At 34.2% G+C, this 27,662-nt stretch overlaps 3 protein-coding genes and 1 long non-coding RNA gene across 6 annotated transcripts; 3 read left to right on the top strand and 1 right to left on the bottom strand.

Moving 5' to 3' along the window:
* The first annotated feature begins 83 nt into the window (after nt 1–83).
* On the top strand, nt 84–11,665 carry LOC124442015 (PEST proteolytic signal-containing nuclear protein-like). Of its 3 annotated transcripts, none has more exons than XM_046992506.1 (6): nt 84–163; nt 269–414; nt 652–735; nt 1,100–1,158; nt 1,455–1,571; nt 11,543–11,665. In XM_046992506.1, the coding sequence occupies exons 1-5, from the start codon at nt 118–120 to the stop codon at nt 1,555–1,557; spliced, it is 438 nt and encodes a 145-aa protein (XP_046848462.1). In that variant the 5' UTR covers nt 84–117; the 3' UTR covers nt 1,558–1,571; nt 11,543–11,665. The 3 variants fall into 3 exon arrangements, with proteins under 3 accessions (XP_046848462.1, XP_046848463.1, XP_046848461.1); XM_046992507.1 differs by lacking the exon at nt 11,543–11,665 and adding an exon at nt 11,158–11,174; XM_046992505.1 differs by lacking the exon at nt 11,543–11,665 and adding an exon at nt 2,722–4,571.
* Nucleotides 11,666–12,738: 1,073 nt separating this feature from the next.
* Nucleotides 12,739–13,951, top strand: LOC124442167. Its single transcript, XR_006947169.1, has 3 exons — nt 12,739–12,762; nt 12,850–13,011; nt 13,908–13,951. It is a non-coding gene; the product is annotated as an uncharacterized LOC124442167 (long non-coding RNA).
* An 89-nt stretch (nt 13,952–14,040) lies between these two features.
* Nucleotides 14,041–26,377, top strand: LOC124441008. Its single transcript, XM_046991426.1, has 15 exons — nt 14,041–14,071; nt 14,140–14,211; nt 15,208–15,309; nt 15,459–15,570; nt 15,906–16,012; nt 16,160–16,427; nt 16,498–16,754; nt 17,055–17,289; nt 17,976–19,028; nt 19,322–19,327; nt 20,075–20,079; nt 21,912–22,046; nt 24,668–24,955; nt 25,324–25,587; nt 25,665–26,377. Exons 9-15 carry the CDS (start codon nt 18,103–18,105, stop codon nt 26,159–26,161), a joined length of 2,121 nt encoding a protein of 706 aa, XP_046847382.1. The 5' UTR covers nt 14,041–14,071; nt 14,140–14,211; nt 15,208–15,309; nt 15,459–15,570; nt 15,906–16,012; nt 16,160–16,427; nt 16,498–16,754; nt 17,055–17,289; nt 17,976–18,102; the 3' UTR covers nt 26,162–26,377.
* On the bottom strand, nt 19,110–21,810 carry LOC124442166 (metallophosphoesterase domain-containing protein 1-like). The gene is made up of 4 exons (XM_046992649.1): nt 21,736–21,810; nt 21,250–21,365; nt 20,910–21,020; nt 19,110–19,879 (listed from the first exon to the last, which is right to left on the bottom strand). The coding sequence occupies exons 1-4, from the start codon at nt 21,750–21,752 to the stop codon at nt 19,755–19,757; spliced, it is 369 nt and encodes a 122-aa protein (XP_046848605.1). The 5' UTR covers nt 21,753–21,810; the 3' UTR covers nt 19,110–19,754.
* Nucleotides 26,378–27,662: the final 1,285 nt, after the last annotated feature.

Below are 27,662 nucleotides of genomic sequence, written 5' to 3'. Positions count from 1 at the left end.
GGATAGCCGGCTTACCTCGAGGGCATGTTGAGGGTAATATGGGGGTGTTTGAGTTACGTTCTGAAATTCTGAATCTTATTATGTAATTATGTGAAATTGTGAAAGCGACTGGAAATAATGGCTGAGAAAGACGACAAAGAAGTAGAGCGAATTTCGAAAAAAGGTTGATTTCTTCTTCATTTTGTTGATTTCTTCAACATGTGACAATAAAGAAAGGTACCTAAGAATTGTAAGGCTAAATTTTTCCAGTCTATGTCCACGTAAACAGGGTCAAAAGATGAACAAAAAGTGGCAGTTAAACGCAAGTCAAACGACCCGCTTGACGATGAAAAGTACTCGTCGTCAAAAGTAAAAGTTGAAGAACCTTCTAGTAAGACGTTGAAGAGTGGCATTGCAATAAAAGTTGCACCATTGGTAAGAGAAATAGCTTGGATTGTGTGGTTTTGTTGTTTTGGCTTGAAGAGCTCCAGTGTGGGCCACGGGCGGTGGGGGGAGCACCTTTTGAATGCCTTTCCAGTAATGTCATTTTCTAGTTTCTTTCATGTGCATAGCAAACTGCTCTTTTTTTCTCAGAAATTGGTTATTTTTAACATATTGAGCTTCAGTTTTAATGATTTTATAGTACCGAAATGTCTTCGTGTTTATTTATAGAAATCAGCTGAAGCAAAAAAAGAAAAACTGAATGTTATATCAAAACCAAAGAAGGGTTCTATAGCTGCCGCTTTTAATGATGAGGTATTTGATACTTGCTTAGGATGTTGTTTGGATATTTGTGATCATCTTGGTATGTATGTTTGTGTTAGTGTATTAACTGTGTGCAATTACGTCTACCAAACAAAGAAGACATAGAAAGTTTGCTCAGAGAGTGGGTATGAGTTTATATGTATCTGCCTTATATGGTAAAATACATGGTAATGTGTTCTTCTGTTGCATATTGGGGTCAATAAAGATATTTGTGGTGTTTGGAGATATTGAAGATAGGTGTTGGGGGATAATTTAGGGATATATGTGTCAGTGGAATGCAAATTTGTTGATATTTTATGGTCATTAAAATGTCTTTGAATAAAACATTCTCATCAATTGATATTTTTATTTTCAGAGTGACGAGGAGGAAGAAATACCGAGGGAGGCAAAAATGAGAATGAGAAATATGGGAAAGTATGTGAAAATGAATGTTTGAATACATGAACCTGCAATGATTTTATATAGGGGAGGAGAGGGTGTATCTTGGTTTCTCTAACTGTCAGTACACCTACATAACTGCTCACAAAGCTATAGGAAGAGTGCTTCCGCCCCCCTGTCAGTAAACCTATCTAACTGCTTAAATGTTGACCACATAAACTTTTCAAATTTTGGTTTTTTGTAATTGTTCTGATTGTCTAAGACAAACTCAAACAATCTGTTTTTTAATGTGAATATGTAACCATTAGCTAATGGTTCAATGTATGTTTCAGAGACACTGTGACCTCCTCTGGGCCAAATTCTTTCAATAAAGGCAAACAAGGATTCACAAATCATAATAAACTTAAGGAGAAAGAAATGAAACTCTTGAAATAACTAATTCATTCAAGGTTGGTGGCTTTTATCCTCACCATTTCTTAGGAAATGTTTTTATAGCACTGCAGTGTATAGTTGTTCACATGCTATGTAAATGTTAATTCTGTATGGAATCATTATTTTATGAACTATCATTGAACTATGTACATATTATGTACAGTTGGTATTTCATATTCAAACAATTTTCCACATCTTGAAAACTGATGTTGAGAATATCCAAATTTAGTTTTTGAATTACTCACTTTGTCCCTCATTATACATTTAATATATGTATTGACTTTGAAACAAGTTTCAATATTTTGCAATGTAACTTCCACTCATTAATTAAATCATCCAACTTTACTTACTATGATGTAGTTCTTTTAATGGAAATGTTCATTTACTGCAGCCATAAATATGTTATTGGCATATGTATGTACCTCACTAAAAGCCTTTGTTCTCCGACCCCTCCAATGTCAATTTCATTATTTCCAACTCGAATCCACTGACTAAAACATAACCATTGACTCTGAGCCCACCCTGACTTTTGACTATATGTAACTCTAACCCATACATCAATTCCAACCCTTCTTAAACTTAATAAATACCACTCACAATAAACCAAGGACAACAGAACATTGATAATTGAGAGGGCTATAATCATATATTCATAATCCGTAAACACAATTGATTTCAATAGAAACGTATAAAGTAAAACATGCATGTATGAATAATAGCCTCCCAATTATCAATGTTCCGCCACCCTTGCAATAACCCCCCACCCTTGCAATAAACCCCTAATCTTCATTGACTCCAAGTTGCCACCACCAACTCAACCTCGTACCATCCTCCCACCAAAGCTTTTTCACTTCAAAACAAAGAGCCTGGGTACGAGAATGCTTTCGCATCAACTCCATTTCTAAACATTTAGAAATAACGCTGGCATATTGACATATAATATTTCCATATTGTGCACTTAATTAATATGCATATTAATTATGCATTAATTAATATGCAAACATTCCAAAGTGGAAACACGTGTTCCATACAAACAAAAAAACGTTATAATTGTAGATAATTACAACGAGATATTTGAAAATGACGAATGTTTTCACAGATTTTACATTTTCATTTATAAATATATGTTTTGACCCGTTTTCCGACATGTTATCGGTCTCTTTAAAGATATTTTTACCTGTTTGTATCACATTTAAAATCATCGTACTTTTGTCGCATTACTTTGGCTTGGGAGCAAGGAAACCTTTAATTACTGGTGGTAAAAGCGACAAAATGCGTAAGATTCTCGACAAACTATCAAAGAAAGTTAGTCCATTTCATCCAACTGTGTGGACATACGGTGGTAATCTACACACACTGTTTGGGGATATTTTACGTGGCCAACCGAAAGTGAACTATCAATATGAGAGTATAGTTGCGCCTGATGGCGGTGTCTTAAGATTGGATTGGACTTGTGATGATAATGAGGAATACATAGGACCGTCAAAGGCTACGAATAGTGAATCCAAAGTGGATGAAACACATGAATCAAAGACTGTAAATCCCTCCGTATTGAAAGAAGTACCTCAGAAACCAGAGGTTACGAACATTGTCCTTATTCTTCCCGGGTTGACAGGAGATTCTTCATCAGGTTACGCTTTGCAATTTGCAGAGGATGCTCTTGAGTTAGGTTACAAAGCTGTTGTAATGAACCATCGTGGTTTGTCTACAATCCCCACAACATATCGATTCTTTTGTGCTACCAACTGGGAAGATCTTGAGCTTACACTGAAGACAATACACCATAAATATCCTCGCTGTCGTATCTGTGCTGTGGGTGTGTCAATAGGTGGTATGGTCTTAACAAATTACCTTGTACAAAAAAGTATGAATAACGAGGAAACAGGTCTTGCTGCTGCTTTTGTCATTTCAATACCCGACTCATTTAAAGCAGCAAAATCATTGGAAAAACCTGTTCCATGTTTTATGTTTAATAGATATCTGACAAGGAAACTCAGGCATATCTTTGTTAGAAATGTACAAGGTCTGTTGAAGAATGGGATTAAGGTACCAGAGAAACATATAGTTGATGCTTCAAAAGCCACCACCATTAGGCAATTTGATGCAGCGGTTATAGCACCTATGTTTGGTTTTAGAGATGTTGATCATTACTATCATTCAGCATCCATTGTGGAGAAACCTATAGAAGATATCAGAACACCCTTATTGTTCCTTAGTGCTGTTGATGATGCATTTTCTCCTATTGAGCAAATTCCAGTGGAACGTATCAAGCACTGTGATAATGTTGCTTTGTTGTTAACACATACCGGTGGCCATGTTGGATTTCTTGAGGGTTTAATACCTTATGGTCGTAGTTACATGGATAGAGTGTATAAACATTTCATTCAAGCTGTGTTTGATGAAGGATAGAGAAGAAACTAGTGATGAACATTACTGGGTACATAGGGATAGAGTTTGCAAGCATTTTATTCAAGCTGTGTTTCATGAAGGATAGTTTAGATGAATAATTGGTGATGGATAATGCAGGGTAGAAAGGGATTTAGTTTATAGGCATTTCATTCAAGCTGTGTTTGATGATGGATAAAGGAGAAATTTGTGATGAAAGTTTTTAACATTTTTACTAGCAAAAAGTTGTAATTTTTTTAAATCAGTTGAGATCTGCTGGATGGAAACACAACTAGACATGAATTTTCAATTATTTATTAGAAAGGAGCAATTTTAATACTAACAAAACGTCATTTAAACATACTTAAACAATAAACAATTATTGTGTACAATAACAATATTCTAACTACCTACGTGCAAATATAGTGATGTGCAAACTTCTTAGTGCAGTGACTTCGTTTCGAAGTGTATTTGTGCTAATGTGCTGTCCTTTTTGTAGAACTTTTAATGTGAACGTTATTGATAACTACTTAATTGCTATATCATTTGATATTACTTAACCACTATTTGGTGTAATTTGTAACTAGTTAGTTTGTGCTATAAAATGGGAAATATTATACAATGACTAGGCATTGTGCTGTGCTTAATTTTTTTGTTTACATTGCAAAATAAATTCAATAAAATTATGCGTTATGATTCGTAGAAAAGAAATATAATGTGTCTAGAAATTTTGAACCTTAGTTCGATTGAGTGGTCCTGTTTTGGGATCGTATAAAATCATAAATATTTTTACATGCATGCGTAAGATTTGATAAAAGACTTCATACGTCGTCAATACGATACGATGTGTGTATGCGCGATAAAGGGCGGCTGCATAAGTGCTCAATAAAGAACTTTACTAATGTTTATAGAAAATTTGAATATTCAAAAAGTTTGTATCAATAAATGGTTGCGTGACTTGAATGTAAAGAAAAGTTTGTTTGAAAATCCTTATAACGAGAGACAAAGGATTACAATGTAAATGAGCGATGCCCTTGTTCTTATACAGGAGTTTTAAACCACGAAGGTCTGGTATTATACCAATTATAGTAGTACGGTGATGGTAGTACATCTTGATCGTACATACAGTATCCATAGTTGGGCATTGGACGAAATGGGAACGCCGTTCGTACTGGACTGCGCATGTCTGATGGTGATAAGCAGTACGATGATACGGAGGGCTTACTTTCTGTGGTCGATACGGAATAATTACTTCCCGGGTATTTCGTCCAAAATTGTTGTGGGTGAATGATCTGTGCGGGTTGGGTATATGACGATGGACGAATAGTTGTTGGGGAGTATGGTATGCTTGTACTTGTTTCTATCTCTGTTCTTGTCGTTGTCTTTCGTGGTTCTGACGTTTTGCTCTTGCGTCTCCGTGGACGGTATTTGTAATCAGGATGATCCTCCAGTAGTTTAGCGGTCAGTCGCTTCGCTTCCTTCACGTAAGGTCGTTTGTCTTTGTCGCTGAGTTTTCTCCAGGCCTCCCCCAACATCTTACTGATTACAGCATTATTTATTCCTAGAAAAGAAGTGTGTTTATAGCGATTATTAAAGTTCATTCAAAACTATGTTTTACAATATGCTTTTACTCTCCTGCAAACTTTGTAGTTTAATGAAACGAAAGCAATTGTCCGCGTTGAACTAAGTTTTTAAAATATTTGTTTGATAAATCAATAAAACGAGTAAAATTTTAATCAATGTCAGTTATAGTGATTGATTTAACGGTGTGATTATGGAGAATAAATTGTGATATTACGGCAAAATTGGGCAACTTAAGTAACCTTGAAATGTATCTACAAGTGTATCTATTTGAATGTCATATTTCTGTACTTTAAGCGACGTCTAAGAATTTCCTAATATCTAAATGAAATGGAAAGCCGGTTTCGTGTCTTCCCACTTTGAGGATGCGTTAACCATATCACATCTTGACAAGAACTACTTATTTCAATTCCTCGTTAGCTCAATTGTCACGACAACTTTGTTTGTTGCTGATTAACAACTAATTTTTGCGAGAGCAGTCCTTCTGCCATTGCTTTTGGGAAACTTTGCGCGGCTTTAAAGGCTCGGAACATTGACCTTCTCTGTAAGACTCATTGTCGCAACAAAGTGGGCAGGGCCTAAAATTTTCTTAATACATATAATATAATCAAGTATCGTTTGTTTGAGGAAGCTGTGAGTTCGATATTGGACCGCTACTTTTGAAAAATAATCAGATCTTTGGAGCCAGTTTTGTTCTGGCATTGTCTTTTCCCACTTAGCTAAAGTAGATTGTATGAGTGGTTTATGGTTATGTCTTCTATAGTTTGTGGTATTTGACTTCAAGTGAAGCTTTTAAATGGCTTCACGCAAACGGCCTTACCCTGACTTGTCGGCAAATTGTATTGTACATTAATAAATGCTACAGTTTAAGGCGTTATACATAGTTAGTGAACCTTCTGTAAGCTTTTTGAACGGTTGACCGTGAGTTTTGATGTTGAAAAATGTGGGCACGTTGTATTTTATGGTTGTGTTTTAAAGTCGTAGCTATTAACATTCAAACATCGCCTCTTTTAATGACTAATGTTATTTTGCGTTTAAAAGCGAAGCGGCCTCATGGGGAAGTTTTTTGTTGTGGAACTTTAATACGTGTCGCCTTGATGCAATGCAAGTATTTAACCACACTAGTCATACAAAACTTTCATCGTTTTCAACATACATTGATAGCTCTGAAAATTTGAAATATATATCTTTCGCTACACTTCTTTACTCTATAGCACTCTGTCTTCGTGCAAGAAAAGGGTGGTGAACTTGTAGCTTTGTTAGATCACACAAAGAAATTTTTGTTTAAATATTGCAGTCGTTTGATTTTACTTGGGTCAAGGTTAAAATCTCGAAGGTTATTTTGGTGCCTTTCAACTTTCCATACCTGGATTATTTTTCAGTATTTCGCATCTTTTTTCACGACTCCACAGCATAAAGCAATTCATCGGTCGTTTGATGTGAAGATCTTTTTGAGCCATTGATTTAGTTGTTTGAGTGGGTTGTTTGTATACTTGAAAATCGATGATTGTCTGTGTCTTTTATCGAAACAGCTGCGTTGTTGTTTCTTCTTTCTTGTGTTGTGTATTCGTTATTGCCGGAGTTTGGACGTATGTCGTGGATCGAGTTGATAGAACTGTGATATGAACGAACGATGGAGGCCGAATGATTGCATTGAGTTGGTCACAGTTGTCTTATTACGTATGCATATGCCACCCCGCTGATGTAAAGTGGATAAATTTACCATGATCTGAAAGAAAATGAACACAATGCCAATTGAAGAAGTTCACTCTTATTATAATTGTGTTATCAGCAGGCGAGCGTTGAATTCATTTAATTTCGTTTGACATTGAATAACAGTTTTCCAGTTTTTCTGGCATTTATTGCGTGAAGTATTGAACAATGTAGCTTGGATAAATGATGTACCATCATACACCCGTGGATAGCAGATTGTCAACGTGTCACCTTGCTGTATATTTCATATATTGCTAAACAATGCCTTGCAAACTACGCGATATAAACAGGCGAGCCGGAAAGATTCCCACGGCGCTGTTCTTTTTAATATAGCTACGAAACAACGCGTAAATAAGTAGAGAGGTCTTCAGTGAAGGTTTTAGCACTTTATTGTTGCAAAACATTTCATTTTCAGCTTGCAGCTCCTGGTAGTTTTCTTCATAATGCTTGTGTAGTGACTCATCTTTCATTTTCCTTTACATTCTGAAGTATTTAGGGAAACTGAAATCTATCTTTGTTATGCAAAAAATATACCATCTTAAATGTTTATACTTCGGCAAAGAAATAAATAAGATTCTTCTGCAGAATGATACTAAGTAATGTGTATTGATAACATTCCAATTCATATTAAATTCATCGCATTCCAAGATTTATAGATTTTTGATATATGAATGTTTTCCAGATTTGAAACCATTATAGTACATACAATGTGTTGAAGGTACGATTATACCTACAATGTATTAAAGAAATACAGTATAACATAATGCCATTTTGGCTGATGACGGCCATCACGAATGACTGACCATATTATAAAGGATTAAATGAACAAGCAGACAATGAGCCAACTCAGTACGTGTTGTATATCACTTTATTATGTTCTACAATGGCGTTTTATTCTTGTTTTCGTCAAATCATACATTCACACATATTGTATGGACGTTTTAACAATTCTTGGGACTTAAAAGTTTAACGATTATAATGTTTATCTGCCGACGATGGAAATTGTTTAATTGCCTTGTTTTAGTCTCCTTTTAGAATTTCCTACTGAGTAGAGACAGAAAACGTTTTGTTTACATATAAGAAAGAGGCTTAGTTTGTCATAAAATCATTTAAAATGAAAATAACAGCAGAATCCTGTCTCATTTATGACTAAAAGTGTCAGTCAAACTACTACGTCGTTCTTTTCATTAAATTAAAGTAGAGTTTATATACAAATCATGTTGGTATTTTTAATATACGATATAATAGAGCTATACATTTTTTATTTTGGTCCTTGCTTTCATTTATTTACATGTACATTTTGGTAATGCAAAACTTCATTGCAATGCTACGCGAAAAAGATATTTAAAATAACTAGAATAGTTGGCAAAGAAGAATCATAGCTAATTGTCGGGGGTCTTATGATTGATTTATTATAAACGTTACTTTAAAAATGCGGTGGTTAAGTTTTACTTGTAAAAAACGATGCGACTACCCTTCTAGAATTTCGTTTGTGCATCTTTTAAGCATCATCTTCACAAGAATTCATTCCGTTTCAAAAATGAAGAATGCAAAATATTACTTAAGGATTACACACACCTGTTCTTTTGTGGGAAGTTCACAATTGCTTACTGTTCATCCTTTATCGCGGTACGATTTGTCGCAACGTGAGGTTTTAATTACTTATCTATAAGATTGTGTTTGCAAGATAATCATCGGAATGCTGATGTATGAAGATGAATAAATAATATTATCTTGAATGTACACAACTTTCGTTAATGATTTGCCATTGAATTTTTACAAACTTTGCATTTGTAGGCACTGATGTTTAACTTCACAACTCCAATGTTGGCGATAGCAACAAAGCCTAATTTTGATAAATAAATCATGCGTTTAATAAAGCTTATCTTAAAATAACTGCAATTGCATTAACGGAAATTGTAGCATTTAGGTAATATGTTTAGTGTATTTTATGTGCTCGTAAACAATATAAGTGCAGGTTGAATATTAGTAGTAGAAATCTGAGAAGGGTTGTTGACTAACATGGACAAAGAACATCTACAAACATATTCGGAAGCAATAGATGTTTCGTGAAGCTGTGTGCTATATAAATCTTTCGTCATTATTGTTTGATAGTCAATTGATATCAATTAACTCAAAGGGTGCTCGTGGGAATTGTGAAAAATATATATATGTACTTTTTCCCACGTTTTAAACGAAAAATTTCTTTGTATCAAAAAAAGTCAATTATGATTAATTGACTTTATATTTACCCCTTCTGACGAATAAATCCTGCTTGTTATATAAAGGTATGGTAAATATGTGTGAATTTCACTATAACCATGTGAATAAAACTTGCTTTGTTATATGAAACGAAATTTTTGCTGTTTTGATTCCAAAAATGACTACCACTATGGATGTTGAAATGTTAGTCAACACCAGAACCAACAGTCAGTCTGCACTGACTTGAACGATCTCTACTACAAACATGTAAATTAAGCTTTCATTAAACAGAACTTTTAAACTACGGTAGACTTTCTAAAACAATTTTCACCTCTTTTTTTATACTCAAGACATTGAAATTTTTGACCTGTCCAATGTAAACAACCAGTGACGTCATATGACGTAATGAACATGAGTGATGAGGGAGGTATATTTTTTGATGTGGTACTTCAACTTAGCAGAGTTTCCTTCCTTGCGAAATGCTAATGACATAAAATTCTTTCCAAAGCAATTCATCTAAAATTTGCCGCCAGAAAACTGAAGAACATTTGACATTTTGCAGTGACTGCAACATGACGTCACTTACAATGTGACGTCACTTGCAACTTGACGTCACTGGTTGTTCGTAAACTGTAAATCGGACATAACAAACATCTCAATATCTTGAGAATGAAAATAAATATGCGTGGACTGTATTAAAATCTCCATTATCAATTTAAAAGTTCTGTTCAATCAACATTTAAAAAGCAAAACTTTCGTTTCATTGTACGATCATAAGAGCAGCAAGCTAAACACTTTCTTTCTATAAATGTTTGTAGATGTATATCATTCAGGTGTTATCAATTGGGTAATAAGTTTTTAAAACTTGTGAAAAAAGTGTTTATATTTTCTTTGCAACAATAGAATATTGTAATTCTAGAACCAATATTGCATTTCGTTGATTGTACGGTTCAAATCATAGACTTTCCTGTATAAGAGATTTTTGAAGCGTTCAAAAATATTGCTATCCAGTGGATAGTGCTATTCGGCCTTCGTGCTACCTGCTCCTGAGAAGGACTGTAGGTGTTGACTGACGTTTTGGGTCGTTATTCACTCCTTGGTTCAAACCAGTCACTTTCTCCCTATGGTAGAATTGAAGTTGAAACAGAGCTATCCTAAACAAAACGGAATTTATATCCTGTTAGTTTTTAATTATTTAGTATCATAGAAGGCAAAGAAATCCTTAGAGGAAACTTTGAGAATAGTTCATTTACAAATGGGAACTTCCACAAATTCATATCTTCTACAAACGTTTTAAGTAATCTGTATATGGATGGATGTATCGGTTTTTTCTTCACAGTAATTGGAATATTCTACAAGTCTCCTCAAATTACGTTTATTTTTATTTGAATGCAACAATGAATGTTCGTGGTTGGCATATTTAACTGACGTTTCTGACATGTGAAGGATGTAAAAATAATTTTAATTATATTGGGAAAGAAAGCGTTAATTGATAAAATTATCTGGGAATATTTTTCGTGTATCCGTGCCGTCTGTCGTGTGCTGATTTTAACTTGTTGTTTAACGTCTTTATGTTGTGGGCGCCATTAAATCGTGTGCGCCATTAAATCGTGTACTTATTTTCTACTTTGTCGTATGTTTATGTCAAACATGTTTTCATTTGTGTCATGATGAAGCCTATAGCTAATGCCTACTGTACTCTTACTATTGTTTTTCTTCAAGAGTCGATTGCACAACATTGAAAGAAAAACTTGTAGGTAGGAAATCTGCAAATCAACTCAAATTCGCAAACGTTTGTTTGTTGAGAACAGCTATATCTGATCATTCATGATGTTTAAGGTTACCCTCTTGTAAAATGATTTTTGAATACGTTCAACATTTTCTCCGTACAGTTTTTTGCTAAATACGAATTTAAAATCTTAAGCTTGTAGCTAATAATTTCCATTTTAGTTGTTCGCGGACGTGTCGGTGCCTTTTAAAAAATTAGTAATATTTCTGATGTTGCGTTTCATTTAGTCGAATTCTTTAGCTTACATAAATATCGGACATAGAATAAAGTCGATTCTTGCCGCTTTTAATTCTCATTATAAACTTATTGTTTCTTTAGACAATGATCTTTTTATACATATAATGGATCTACAGGAGGGTGAGAACTTTGTACTTTGTCGAAATAAAGTCTAGCTCTTTTCTTGCCTGTGTATTTGTTCTCCTTGGGAGGCAACGTTTACCCTAATCTTAATTATATAATTTCATTAAATTAACCTATTATTCCTATTTATGTCACGATTGCATTAGTTTTTACTGCTTGATCATTGTTATGATAGTATTTTCTCATACATACTTTCTTGTGGTGTATATTTAGGCATTGAAATTGTCATTGACAATGTTAAAAACATCATTTCTCGTCACGTAGTATGCAATTCACTCTTTAAGCCACATTGGAATTCATTTTTTCTTAAAATTGCTTACATATCGTAAACGTTAATTTAAAATTGTGTACGATCTTTCTTGACCTATATTGTGCGTAAATATTTTGGACTATAAACATGATTTTAGCCAGCCCAACAACACACTGTCCCTTGATTCTTTGAGTCTTAGGTTACATATTGTTCAACATTTAACATTTATTTTTGTCCGTATTTTCCCACGTATGTGTTGCCTTTGCAGATGAATCTTGAATGACTATATTACAAGTTTGGAGTGGTTATGTTATGTTTACAAACTTAATACATTCACTGTTTGTATACGTAGCTCAGACAGGTGCGGCAGAAATTCAATTTATCTAAGTGGCAATCTAGAATAAATTACGGCTTCCCGCAATGGTAGAATTATTTTTGGAAATTCATAGCCCTGAACTGAAGACCGATGATAAATAACTGGACTGTGAACATGTGTTTGTTTTCAAAGTCCATCTGCTACATTATATTTTGCCAAACGCAGGATTCTCTACTGACTTATCGTCAATCTCTTTATGACTGCAAGAAGTTGAGATTATGTTTACTGGCATAAAGAATTTCATCAGTTGGCGGACCTGACATGTGTTATCTTGTTTTTGTCGCCTGGAGAGTTAAGAATTTTTTGTTTTGAGCATGTTGATGTCGTACATTTTAATTTTAACAAAAATCGAAATGTATGAAATCAATTTTCGCAGACTGCGAGACCTTCTGACTAATCCAATCGCCTAAATCGGTTTATCCTTTCGACTTTTACAATTCTTTGTATCCAGAATTTGTAAATCAAATTCTTTGATTTACATAGATTAGAGATTAGGTAATCTTAGTTTAATCCATTACCCTTGCTTCCATATAAGTAAGCATGGAGATTTCGGTAAGTCACACGCTTTTGGTCATTAATTTTTAACTTTTATTGATTTATTTTTATCGTCAATCAAATATTCGTTGCCTTTTTTGTAAGGAAAAGATGGAGGGAAGTTTTGCGACTCCCGGTCATTTTTCTTTGGATATTATCGAAGAAGGCCGTCGAGATATTTATAAATGGGGAGAGAAGAGGCGGTCAAAACGCTCTGGTTTTCACGGAGCGCTTTATAAAACCACGAAATTGTTTATTACAAGATCGGTATGTCTACTTCCGATTACGTTTCTTTTCTTTATAATATTTATCTAACGCGCATTGTGAAATTTCATCGAATACAGGAATATGTTACAGCTTGGTTGAAGCATTATAATGTTGAACACGATGTTTAATGACTGTTTAATGACTCTTGTTTGCCATTTTTGTTTATTTTAAGTCAATTTACTGAAGACATTTACTGTACTTCAACCGGACTGACATTCCTTTTCAAAAGCTTTTGAAGTGAACATTAAATATTACGTAACTCAGTTCAAAGAAATCAGAAGCCAAAGTTCAACTTTTCCTACATTGCTAGGGGGAGAGCAAGAGTTAGCATGCCCCATTTCTTTCCCCTGTGAAATTTTTGTAATTTTGTCTACACTTGCTGAGAAAGTTTGAAATTATATTTTACAGTGAAAAGTAAGTTGATACAGTAAACAGGCCAGATTTAACTATTGTATTCAGAATCATTTTCACTGTAATCTGATTTAAGTGGGGATTCATGGAGGCCAATTTCTTCCCCTCACTGACTTTTCATGCTGACAGCTATTTTTGTACTTTTCGTTTTTGACACATCCTAAATGACTTTCTCCCATTTCATAAATCCAATGGATGCCCCTGTTTATTTAAACATTTTTAAATTGTCATGCATGATATTACATACCAACTGAATTTTAACTTTTCAACAGACTTCCTGTTCATTGCAGCATTGCATGAGTCGTACATCGACGTAAATACAGGCAGCTCTGTCTATAAAAATTGGATGGTGTTAATGAATTTGTTGTGTGCCATCTTGCCAATGTAAATAATTGAACAACACTTTGGAGGAACTACAAATCAATGACATGTTCTATAAAGTAGAAGAAAAAATATTTTACTAAACTTGTGTTTTTCTATTTCAGCTTGTTCAAGCTTCTTGCACGAATTTCATGTTTGTTGTGTTGTTCCAAATGTTGTTGGGTATACACAGCTGTTGATAACTTTAATTTTAAACTTATTGCACATATCTTTTATACAAAATCTTTCATTATATTTCAGCTGTATTACTCATTGTTGTGTAACTTCGGTAAGATGTAATAATCATGCGAAGACATTCTTTATAAACATGTGTGTGATGTGAAAATATTTTTTCAGGTCTTCAAATGGAAGTTCATATGAGTTTGTTTGTCTCACCAATTGTCTTTCCTCTTGCATTTTCCATAAATGGTAAGACAAGTTGGTCATGTGACAAAATTCATGTTCAATCTTGCAACTCCTTTAATTTCCACATGTCTGAACTTCTGGAGATTTTGTTGGGATTTATGAGTAATTATACCATCTAAAGTAAATGGTTTGAACCCGGGAGTATCGTTACATGTTTGTAAATATAGATCCTCAAGGTTTGTATAGTCCTGAGAAGGACTGTTTTTGTTGTTGTTGACTGACGTTTCGATGACTACCGCTAAGGTTGTTGAAATGTCAGTCAACAACAGTCTTTCAGGACTATACAACCTGGACATTTACATTTACAAACATATACCATCTAAATACACACATTATGAATAAAATTGAATTTGATTGTTGACAATTGAAGCCCACTTGACAATTAAGGTGCAATACCAACAGTTAGTTAAACCCTAAGTTTTTGTTTTACAATGCTGCTTTTCTCCAAAGTTATTGAATATTTGCTATTAAAAAGTTACTCTAACAATGACAGGTGAACAGTATGTTATTTCTAAGTTGAATCTTAGTCTGTCAAGTTCCTCTTGTGCAGTAGAGTGGGGGGGCGCACAGGAGGAGCCCCTTCTACCTTTGAAATGGATAAATTTTCATATTTAAACTTCAGCTTTGTCAAGAGAGCCATCCATCTGATAAATTTAGTTCTACAGCACTGCCAGCCAATGAATCTTGAACTAGGTAGACAACCAGCTTTGTCTGTAGTTAGATTATTTTGTTTTTTTTCTGTTGATTTTCTGGTTCTTACTCTGTGAAGAAACAAAAAGATATCCACCCTGAAATTTACATAACAGCAGTACCACACCAGTGTTGTAAAGCCACTTTAAATATGTACTTTCATTTAGCTCTTTAGTTGAAATTCTGTTGTTTGATATTTTTACATCTAATTCATTTCAGTACTTTGATATCCTACATCAGAATGTGACTACATAGTTTTATGAGTCAGCTGTAAAATTGAAAAATCATGTTTTGTTGCTTTTTCTTTAGCTAACTATCAACGTCGTGAATCTGTACTTGAAGACTTTAGCAATGTTTAAATCATCTTCTTTGGTTTTGTTCTTTTGTCACAGAGATTGATCGAAGCTGCGGGTTCAAGATTTGTCGTTAATACGAAACCTGCAATTTTAAATTAAAACACTTAATATTACTATTGTGAATTTTCTTATTTTCAATTTTGTGCTTTTTGCGTAAATTTACATAGTATAATGCAGTGTTTGATATATTTCTTTATGTTTTAGAATTGCCTGTCGATTTATTAAGACTTTGTCCAATAAGCTAAAATTTCTTGTCATAAATATAAGAGAGTTTCTCTTGACTGAGGAGTCCATGAAGCGGCAATATATCCTTAAGGTATCTTGTTTTCTACAAAGATGTTGTCAAGCAAATGGTTTGAACCGGGAGTATCGTTATATGTTTGTAAATGATGATCGTCCAGGTTAATAAAGTCCTGAGAAGGACTGTTTTTGTTGTTGATGACTGACGTTTCGACAACCTTAGCGGTAGTCATCTTCAGAGTCATTGATGACTACCGGATTGTCGAAACGTCAGTCAACTTCTTCAATCCTTCTCAAGACTTTATTAACCTATCATTAAACACTATAAATATTGTCAATAAATATGTTGCCTATCGAAAGGTTGTTTGTACGTGGAAATATTCTCAAAAGCATTATCGCTTCATTTAATAGGCAATTTATGAAGATTTAAGTGATGTCGCGCAGTTGAATGACAAAATTCGCACATCGACCCTCAAAAGTAACTCTGCGTTGGTAGCTCGTATCATACATTGTCACAAGTAAGTTCAGAGATTTTATACATAGAGATATTTCTTATCACTCGCAGAAATCTTCTCCAGTTTGGAATTCTGGAAATAATCATGGATAAAACCCAGAATTACATTATATAATTAACGGAAGAAAAGTATACTTTTCTTTGTTTTTAGTTTAATGTGTTGGTCTTTGAAACTTCGTGTCATCCGGGAATACAGCTCTCCCCGGTCCCTTCGCGCCTTTACTAAAGTTTTCATCTTCTTGATGCCTTTACTACTGTCTCCGTATTATGTGTACAGCGGTAATCAGACTGAGAGTACATGGGCGCCTTACTACTTAAGTGTTATGGTGTCTTTTCTATTTGGATCTCTTCAAGCTGTTCAGGATAAATTGGATGATCCATTTGATGGTATTGGTGAAGATGATGTTAAGTTAGAACAGGTAAGTTGTATTTTAAATATTCTTCACTTGTTTGTCGATTCTTGTTAAATAATCTTATCATTCGTTCCAGCTTGATGATTGGACAACTCATTCTTTATTAACAAACAGAACGGTTACGATTGGTCAGTTTACCGTCACGACGCAAACAGCAGCCAATGAGAACAACAGAAGTACATCACCTATTGCAAACGTTGAATGATGAACATTCTCCTAAAAATTTTATTGAAAATGGATCACAAGAAAGCCGTCGCTTTACTTTTCAGGCGGAAGGTTCGCCCAACAAATTAAGACGAATATTTCCGAGGAAGTCCGAACGAAATACGGAAGGTGCGATTGTTAAGATCTTTTGACTGGAAATTCTGAGAACATTTGAGTTGGAGTGCATTTATTTTGTATAGAAATTGGAAGCAATAAATTCTTATTTAGACTTAGTTACCGTTAATTTAACGGTCTTCTCTTAAAGAAGTGAGAACACGTCAAGTTTATATAAACAAAGCCAAATAGAGCACTAAAATGTCCTCGATGCTCATTTGTAGCATTACATCTGTTGCTGAAACACGTGTTGTCATGGTAACATCTGTTGCTAGCGCAACATGCTATATTTTTTTAACGTTTCATTGTTTTCAGGTCGAAAACTACCAAAGATAGAACTAACTGAAAATGAGTTTACGGATGAGCTCGAGTCTCGTTGCCATGGTATCGCATCTAAATTAGAAGGAAAGATGTTGTGCTTCCTGGCAATCGAATACCGTACATTTATAATGAATATGAGGGAATCGCCTCACCAGAAACAGATATAAAGTTAACAAAGGACGACTTGGCCGCGTTAACGAACGAATCGTAGATAGATCTTTGATAAAAAGGATCATGGTGATGATTTTATTTGAAACAGTTGTTTTGTTTGCAAAAAGTTGTTCCTCTGGGTATTTCATGTTTATAAGTCCGTCAATCTGCTTTTCGTTCATATTGTTGTTCGCTCGTGTAAGTTGCGGATCATACCCGTGTTATTTTATGGAAAATTTAATTTAAAATAAGCTGATACGATGACATTTGTTTTTTTTTGATACATCAGTGTTTATCAATTCATTGTTTTTAATGGTGGAAACTTTTGCCTTTAAAATCATTGTTACTATATATCCATTGAACAATTTTACAAAACATGTTTAAGTTTGATTGAAAACTTAATGGGATGGGAAACAAAGAACCTAGGTTCTAATCTCTCATTTCTAGGTTTTAATCTAGGTGGTTAGTGATTAGATTAGTGATAAGTGATTAATCACTAGGTTCTAATTCCTAGTGATTAGAACTTAAGGTTCCAATCTAGGTGATTAGTGATTAAATTAGTGATAAGTGATTAATCACTAGGTTCTGATTCCTAGTGATTAGAACTTAAGGTTCCAATCTGGGTGATTAGTGATTAAATTAGTGATAAGTGATTAATCACTAGGTTCTAATTCTAGTGATTAGAACTTAAAGTTCTCACCACTCCTAAAACGCTCCTAAAACTGTCCTCTCATTTTTATTTACCACTATCGTTCATTCTGATGTAGATATCGAGAATGAAAAGTTCAATAAAACATTATTGAAGGTTCCTGAACAAATTCTGCAGTATAAAAAGTCCGATCTTTCAATAAAACGTGAAGAAACGCAGGAAAAACGGCCTTCAGTGTTGGGTATGTTTTCTACATCTCATTCTGATACCAATATTGAGGTAAGTGGCAATCTTTCTAGTGCTCCCGAAGTCTTCTCGCCTTCTACCGATTTATCTTCGGATAAAGCCGACGTACATTCGGCTAGTAGAGGCAATACACCATCACGAACTAATTCATCGAAGAATTTACTATCAATAAGAGACGAGCGTGCTACTGCGGTACAACCGGTCAGCCGTTTTAAGACCGAAAAAACTATACCGCAAAAAAGTCAACGGAATGGTGGTGAATTATCATCCGTGAGTGATACTTTACCGCCTCTACGGTTTTGTTTGCCGGGTAAAAATCTCCGCAGCAAAAATAAAGGTGGGAGATCGAAGGGTCGTAAACGGGCGAAAAAAGGTGTTAAAGAAGAAACTAAGTTGCCTTCAGAAAGCGTGCATCTTAGTGACTTTAACTCGCGATCGCCATTGCTATTACGTCATTACGATAGCGATGACCTCATTGAGGTATCTGAAGTGGATGCTAATAATGATGAGAAACTGTCAAATTCGGATTCTGGGAATGATGTTAATGGGCAAACTGAAAATGCTTCAGAAGGTTCAGTGGAACTCGCATCTGATGATGAAAATAATGGATTTATTGGTGATTGCGAAACTAAATTTTTATCAAATGATGAAAGAACTGCTCAATCTGAGACTGTGAAGCAGGATGACATTGATAAATGGGATTTTGACATTGATGATAGTTCCACTAAACAAGATATTGAAAGATCACCTAAGGTTAATTCAAAGGTTGATGAAGACATTAAAGAAGAAAGATCTAGTCTACTATCACCTCCTTCTAAAGAAAATGGCTGTTCTCGTTTCCATGTGTTAAAAAGCACTGAAAATCTGTCAGATACGAAGGAAAACAGTTCTCTGTCAAGTCGTTTTACTGTCTCGCGTTCTTAGTTGTAAATACATCCTGTCTGCTGTATTTATTGTATGATCTGTTGACTTGCTCTAAATTAAGTTAATAAAACGATAATTTATATATTTCATTATTTTGTACTGCTCTGAATTACTAATTCAAATAATTTATACATTTTGACAATAATACGTTTTTGTACTGTTTGGTAGAGAGAAGGAAGAAAATAAATATGTTTTATTGTGACTAGTGATGGATCACTAATTGTTTAAAAATTGAATATTATGAAAAACTAATTCTCTTCAAATTTTTTTAATTAAGCTTTTTTTCCTGTAGTGGCAAGTATACGATAAGTCGTTCTCAGCTTTTCTTCAAAAATATATTTTCATGTTTTAAAGTAAATTTCGTCAAAAAACTTCTATTTTTTATTTATCACGAAACATTATGTTGTCTCTCTCTTAGGGTTTTACTAAAATCCTCAAACCTCTCCAAGAATTGCGCAAACCAGCGCAAACAGTAGAAAAACATCTTTTATTTCTTTTATAGAATAAGAATAATACGGGAAAAAATGAATTGGAAGCAAGCGTTTTGATTTTTTCTCCAACATGTTTTCGTGATTGTTTTGCAAATTCTCTTTCATTGATTTAATTGATTGAGCTCAGATGATTTTACATAGGCCAATGCAGACCCAGCTGTAGGCCAATCAGCGCGCGCGTTTTATTACCGTTATTATTTTATAATTTGTTTCGAGGAAAAGCATCCATAATTTTTATTCATGATCACCGTCCTTCATTTCAATATCGAACACAACAGGTTTGTTCACTGGTCTGTACATAAGATTACATGTTGAGGCGTTTATATAAGTTGTCGTACCATCTGATGATACTCCATAACCTAAAGAATAAAGCTTAAACTTGGCGGCTGTTCACTTGATCACGTGCAAATGGTTCAGCGAGGCGTGAAATGACGTTGAGTCATTGAAAGGAGTAAAAATGTTAGGCGCAACAATCACAACCTTTTCTTCGGTGTCATAAGTCATTTTAGTTGTAATTTTCAAATCAGGCTAAATTATTTGTTTTTGTTTTAAAGGTTTTGTAAGTATGCAAAGTGAGAGCATAGAGAAATTGCTCAAATAAGTTTTTTCTTGTGAAGTATTTAATCTTTGTTTTGAATATTAGGGCAATATAGTTGTATCATGATATGGATATTTATAAAACTGGTTTAAAGAGTTTTACCTTCATGTATATGCCCAAAGATATGGTATCTTGGCTTCACATGATTTTGAACAATACGATGATTTTGAAAGGAGTAAAAATGTTTCACATTGCTTCACATGATTTTGAAAGGAGTAAAAATGTTAGGCGCAACAATCTGAGCTTCACATGATTTTGAACAATACGATGATTTTGAAAGGAGTAAAAATGTTTCACATTGCTTCACATGATTTTGAAAGGAGTAAAAATGTTAGGCGCAATCATCTGAGCTTCACATGATTTTGAACAATACGATGATTTTGAAAGGAGTAAAAATGTTTCACAATGCTTCACATGATTTTGAAAGGAGTAAAAATGTTAGGCGCAACAATTACAACCTTTTCTTCGGTGTCATAAGTCATTTTAGTTGTAATTTTCAAATCAGGCTAAATTATTTGTTTTTGTTTTAAAGGTTTTGTAAGTATGCAAAGTGAGAGCATAGAGAAATTGCTCAAATAAGTTTTCTTGTGAAGTATTTAATCTTTTCCATTTGCCTAAATGATTTAATGCTTTGCTGACTCTCGGCTACTGGGCTTATGTAAACAGCCCCTTACAGTTCATCACCAGCATTAGGATGTTTCAATTAAAAAACCTTAATTTGTTTTGAATATTAGGGCAATATAGTTGTATCATGATATGGATATTTATAAAACTGGTTTAAAGAGTTTTACCTTCATGTATATGCCCAAAGATATGGTATCTTGGCTTCACATGATTTTGAACAATACGAAGAAGATTGACACAGCCAGCATGAGTTCGAGTGTAAGTCTTGTCACCTCTGCCTGTTTGCAAGAAATAAAGTGAAGATAATGATGTGAACATAGTGGATAACTGAGGATTTGAGGGTACGTAGAGGAGGATGTGAACATAGTGGATAATAATGTGAACATAGTGGATAAATGAGGATTTGAGGGTACCTAGAGAAGGATGGGAACATAGTGGATAAATGAGGATTTGAGGGTACCTAGAGGAGGATGGGAACATAGTGGATAAATGAGGATTTTAGAGTACCTAGAGGAGGACCATGGGTAATCAATATGTCAATATTGGCAGGAATTTTCTTCCACATGGTGTTGATGTCTTCGCCACGCTTTTTAAGAAATGCCCAATCATGGAACACAGGTGTCCTAAAATAAAATTTTAGAATTTTATCTAAGGAAGAGAGGTTTAGAAGCCTGATATACTGAACAAAGGATGGCAACAATGTACAATTTCAACCGGGATGTGAATGTTGACTGGGTAAAACATTCAAGTGATAGTTTCAGCTGTCTTGTATTACCAAGGTGAGCCATAAATTTTTATGCCATGAATTTCAATAAGAGAATCCTGTAAATAATTACAACCACTCAATTCCCCTTTTATTGTAGCTTCAGGAAAGAAATGACGACGATGTAGTCTCTTAGCTGTTTCTTCATGAAAACCAATGTCATGGTTGCCTGCAATTACGATTTTATGTTCATGCTTTAAATTCTTTAAAAATTCATTAAATCTCCTAACTTCGTCAAATGTTCCATGTTTTATAAAATCTCCTGCATGAATGAGGATGTCGCCGTCAGGAATATCCTTCAACGTTCCTTCGGTTGCATTATGCGTGTCGGAGATACAGACTATCCTGACATGATTATCTTTTTTAGGTTCATTATAGGGCAGAGTGACGTCCACGAATTGTTGAGATTTCGATTCAATACTCCAAGCTTTATTTGGATTTTCTTCAAGTGGAGAATCCGATGAACTTATAAAGATATTTTTCAACCTTGAACATATTGACATCCTTGGCTGTGAAAAATCCTATCAACTAAAATTTCCAGGTATAAAATTACAGAATTTTTCAGTTTCGTAGTTTACATTTTTCCTTGTCTCAATTTTGATGTAAATAAACCTGCTTTTGCTTGTTACACCTGTCGCAAACTAACTTCACCTTAAAGCCGGGCGTATTTTTTGTCGTATCAATTCGCCTACAATCTTTGTTTTTTGTCTTCTTCGCCTCAGCTAATCATCTACCAGTTGTGTCTAATTTATCCTCTTTTCTCAGACAAACTAACTTCGTTTCCTCTGTCAATGTATCTATATGGAGTATGGACCTGTTAATAAAACCTCTTTAATTTGTTTTGCTAAAAGTATAACTTATATAAACAGTCTTTACGGATTTAAATTTTGCCTGACCAGTTGCTTGCATTGCATAAAATGAAATACAAAATAAAATTCATTTCACCCATGAAATGTCGTATTCATTCTAGCTCGTGAATGCGACATGTGAAGTCTCGCAGATGTTAAATCAGAAACTTTGAAATGGCACAAAAAAGATGTTTTTTATTTAAACCTAGTGCTTAATCTCGCCAATTATCAAGATGCTACGGAAATGCTGTGTTTGGTGATAAGATAATTAATTTTCGCACCAAATACAGACATATTTTGTACTTAATTCCTTTGATATAGCTAATAAACAGCGCCTTATCGTGGTCTCGCAGAGTTCTAACTCCACGGCTTTAGTAGTTAGTTTTTTCAATGTTTTATCTTGTCGTTCATAATTTTGTACACTTATCAAAACTGAGAACATCTGAAGATCCTATAAACCTTGATAGATAAATATTACTGGTAAAAAGATGAAGGGTATAGGCTATATAACCATGTTTGTTTTTTTGTTAAATACACTAACTGTTGTGAAGAATTCACGATGCATTTTTTACGTAAATTATTGTTTATTCTGCCAGAAGAAAGTATTTGATTTCATATTTTAAATTTCTCAATATTGTTCATATACTTTGATTTCAATAATTAAAGCAAATATGGATAAATTTTCCTAAACTTTAATAAAAAATCAATATATACGAAGTGAAATAGCTATTGGCATCGCGTCATCGTTTACTCTTTTCGCTCTGGGTGTCGTAGAAATCTTGATGATACTTGATGACCTTTGTAATTGGATAAATTTTTTAAGATACTTATGCTTTAGATGAAGTATGGTTTAAATTTATTGCACATTTAAATATTCTGGTAATTGTTTGTGTTTAAACGTGTCAATGAGCTGGAAAGGAATATTTTTATGGCAATTTTGTCGCGTGTAATCATACAGCGTTTTATAAACAAGACATGGTTGCTGTCGTTATTTTTAAACGTTTAACACCTTCAAGATTTTACAAGATGTGTCAAAATTGATTTAATTAACGTCTACTATGAGATGGTATCGGTTTACATTATAGCATCAATCTCTGCTTTATCGGCATCGCGTCCCAAGTATTAATACGCTTTGAATCATTTCGTGACGCGTTTTGGCATGCAGTTGGTGCGCAAAATGAATCTTTTATTATTGATGTTGATATTGCTGGAGTATTTTACTACTGTTCAATGCTATGGTAAGAAATGGTTGTTTTAGAGAGTGTTTCGATATGTGGTAGATTAGTCTGTATGATTTGATAGCGTGTGAGCAGTAATTGTAAAATATTTTCCTGATAAAACAAATTGGTGGTCAATTTCTTCCCTTGTTGTATACAATACATAAAATCTGCAGTTGCTTTATGTAGGCTGTACATTTTATTTAAATATGACCTGTTCTTGCTGTGTTTTGGAATGTGTTAACGAGCGAAAGTGATGAAAAATGATCTGTTTTTCTATGCATGTTTTTGCCTGTCTGCAATACTTGAAAATCATAAAGTATGTTCAACATTGGTAGACTAACCAATATCTTGTATTGAAGATTTTCCTACTGTTAATTGTTCAGTATAACTCGACTGTATGCGAATGGTTTATGATATGCTGTTGACGGTTAAACTTCTAAAGTGTTAAAACTGGTGCATACAGTACTTTCCATTCAATGTTTCAATGCTATTCCGCTTTTACTTACACTTAATGTTCGAAGTCTGTTGGGCAATAAAAAGCTTTTGTTAAGAAGTACAATGTACGAATCATGCGCAACTTTGCCATTATATTAGTCTACGGAACTTATTAACTTTGTACTTGTACAGGTCTACGGAATTTTTTATTCACGGATTTGGTAAAATCATAAAAACTTTTGAATTCCTCACTAGAGTAAAATGGAGGCTTTTTACTTGGTTTACAAGTGAACTTGTGCTCAGTCAAAGGTATTTGAACCATTTATTGATACTCAACATGATTTAATGAAATCATATTGAAGTATTTACATTTTCACGGAGTGTTGAAAGTCAGAATTATTGTTCAAAGACATCTCCCGCGCGTGAAATATGTTAAAAATACAAAAATATTTGCTGTAAAAATAACCTCTGTGATCGTAGGGTGTCGTGAATGTTTCGGCGTGTACTCGTGCTTTTCTCGTTTTTCGTAGTGGAAATTACATTATTACTGGAGGGAAAAGTCGCAAAAAAGATGTAAAAAATTTTGTGGTCATTTTATGTTATTTTAAGATCAACAAAGTCAGGTGTTTTATTTCTCTAACTTTTTCTGTTTCTTTTAGGTAAAAAAGTGAGAATAGTCTGTGAGGGATCTGTCTTGAACATAGATTGTCCTCTTGCTCAAAAGATTCGCATGTTTTCGGCGAATTTTGGTAGAACTAATAAAAACTTGTGTGCGTTGAAGAACCAGAGCTACGATGATGTCAATTGTGTATCGAAGAAAGCAAAGACAATTATTTATCAAAAATGCGAGGATAAAATATTTTGTGTTGTAAGAGCAAATTCTTCTGTGTTCGGTGAAGATTCTTGTCCTGGAGTCATTAAGTACATTGATGTCATTTATGAATGTGGTGAGTTTTTTGATTACTTTTAAGATAATTCAGTAAACTATTGCAAAGTAAATCTTTGTCAATTCATGTGAGTTTTGAGATACCTAGATGAATGAAGTGGAAAGTGCCTTCAGGAAGGGGAGATGTGCTCCTGGGAAAGGAGAGGAGGGTTTCCCACAAGTGGAGGAAAGGGTGCCTGCAGGAAAGAAGGGGAGAGTTTCCGAAGGAAGAGGAAAGAAGTTGCCTGTAGGAAGCGAGGAGAATTGGGAAGAGTGTGTGACGTATTAATGGAATTATTCACGAAACAACCGATATTTCAATTTGTGACTTTCATAACGACATTAATATTTGTCGAAACATTGAAAGACGTTTGATATTTTTTTATGTAGTCAGTGTTTATAAAACTTCAAGAAAACCAGCATCTGTAACACCGCCATTGATTAAAACAACCCAGTTAAAAACAACATTAGCAAAAACAACGATGAAGACAAGAGACAATTTAACGACAGTCCAACCAAATGAAGGCCGAATTGTAAATGTTGATGTTCCAATCGTCAACAAACCAAATGAAACGATACCAGCTGCAAGCAGTCGTAAGATAAATGATTTTAATTTTTTTCGTTCTGTTTTGGTTATGCTGGTTTTACTCAAAGGTATAAAGTTATGGTATTGCTCATTGCTCATCTTTTAATTCGATTTTTATTGAAGTACTTTTTACAATTTTTGCCAGATAAGCCAAACCATTCATTACTGAGTGTGCTGATCGGTGTGGCCGCGGGCTCAGTTGTAGCTTTAGCTACAGTGTTAATATGTGTATGTGTGGGCAAAAAACGTAAATCTAAAAAGTCATCTGATATCGAAGGCGACCACAAGAACGATGGTGCTATTGAACTTGAAAAAAGCGAACTATTGGCGAGGGAGATGAAGGAAAATAATGATAACAAAACGGCTAAAACAGATGATCAAGTAGATTCGGCATTTTGTGATGATGATTTAGATGGCAATTTATCCAATGGTTATGAAACGACGTCAGATTTAGCTTATTTAGATGCTTATCTTGAGGAATATAATAAAAATCGCAGTCTCCCCAGACCTCCTGTTGACTGCAATAGCAATAGTAGCACACTGCGCATGTCTCGTGGAAGTTACAATGACGGGATGAAAGGTCTTGGTTATGATTACATTGTAAAAAATCATGGAAATTTTTCCACTTTTTCAAAAAGATGATTTTTGAATAAAGGAGGACAGAAATATTCCTTTTAGACTTTCAAATGTCAACTTTATTTCTTTAAACATCAATATTTAACGAAATATTGTGATACTAATGAAAAATATTTTTCAAAAGAGATAACCGACAAATTTTAGGTTATTTCATTTATTCGTTTTCTATAGTTGACATGCTGTAGTTCGTTTGAGTTCAATAAATGAAAGACAGCTGTTTTATATTGTTTGTAATCTTTATGCATTCCGATTGTGCTGGCGAAAACTATGTCATGGAGTTAAATTTAGAACTACTAGCTAATGAGCTAATTATATATATGTGTGTGATATGGTTGATGCTGTGTCCTATGATGTTTTAGAGCAATTATACGACTATATCGATATAAAAAGTTTACTATGTACACATGACATTTCTGACAGCAAATTTGGTTTTACTTCATAAATTCTTGAAATGAAAGAGTGAAGAATGTTAAAGAAAGCAAATGGGTTGTAAGTTAGCGTTCTTAGCGCTTGCGTTAGGATTTGGCTACCAAGATAAGTCTGGCTAAGTTTTTTTTAAGTAATTAACCACAGTCATTTCTTGAAGTCTTGAAGTTGGATTTGCTGTCGTTATTTTATCTTATGAGCCTGCAGTACTTCTGCGCTGAACATTGTACTCCGCTAAACTGCACTTGTACTTTTTTAACCATAGATATAGTAAGTCTAGATTGCTAACAAGCCGCCATATTGCGCGATATTCATGATAAATCCAAGATGGCGTGGGAACGAGGCAAAAACACAGAGTTACTATAGGGCAATTGACGTTTTCGCAATTTAAGTCTTCGTTTATTTTTGTTGACAAACGCCTCGAGACAACCAAACGACCAATTTACACAACATTTCGCAAGCGATATTTTTGCACGTATTTCCATAATAATTGTCCAATGTGACTTCAAAACATTATTAATAACTTAGTAACGCCTTGTTTCTAATAAAACTTGATTGAAAGAGTTTGAAAACACTGAAACGAAGTAAACTGCGAAAAACAACAATTGCCTAATAGTAGCCCTAAGTTTTTTGCCCGGTTCCCGCGCCATCTTGGATTTATCATGAATGTCGCGCTGCCGTCTTAATAAGTCTTATATTACGTCACCCTCGTCAGCGATCTAGTTCTATTATATCTATGCTTTTACCCTTCTTTCACCATGATGGTAGAGAATTGATCCACTCATTAAGTTAAATGTCATGCAAATATTTGTAGCTATAAAACTGCTTTGTCACAAGATACCAAGTTATCGGAATTAAAGATAAAGCTTTTCTACCTTCACGATAAGCAATAATTAAAATGACGTCACCCCCAAATTTAGAAGATGACGTTGAAAAAAGTGAGTTGATTAAAACGTGATCATTTTATCGACAAATTACGTTGTCAGAAGTTAACCATACAAACAGATATCATAAATTATAAACCACTTAACCATGCACTCTATGACCTGTAACCGAAATAATTGAACGGCATTTCTTTGTA

This window comes from Xenia sp. Carnegie-2017, unplaced genomic scaffold (assembly GCF_021976095.1).
Source record: "Xenia sp. Carnegie-2017 unplaced genomic scaffold, XeniaSp_v1 HiC_scaffold_20, whole genome shotgun sequence".
Taxonomy (NCBI): Eukaryota; Metazoa; Cnidaria; class Anthozoa; order Malacalcyonacea; family Xeniidae; genus Xenia; species Xenia sp. Carnegie-2017.
Note: the sequence above shows the minus strand (reverse complement) of the source record. Positions and strands in the feature narration are given on the sequence as shown.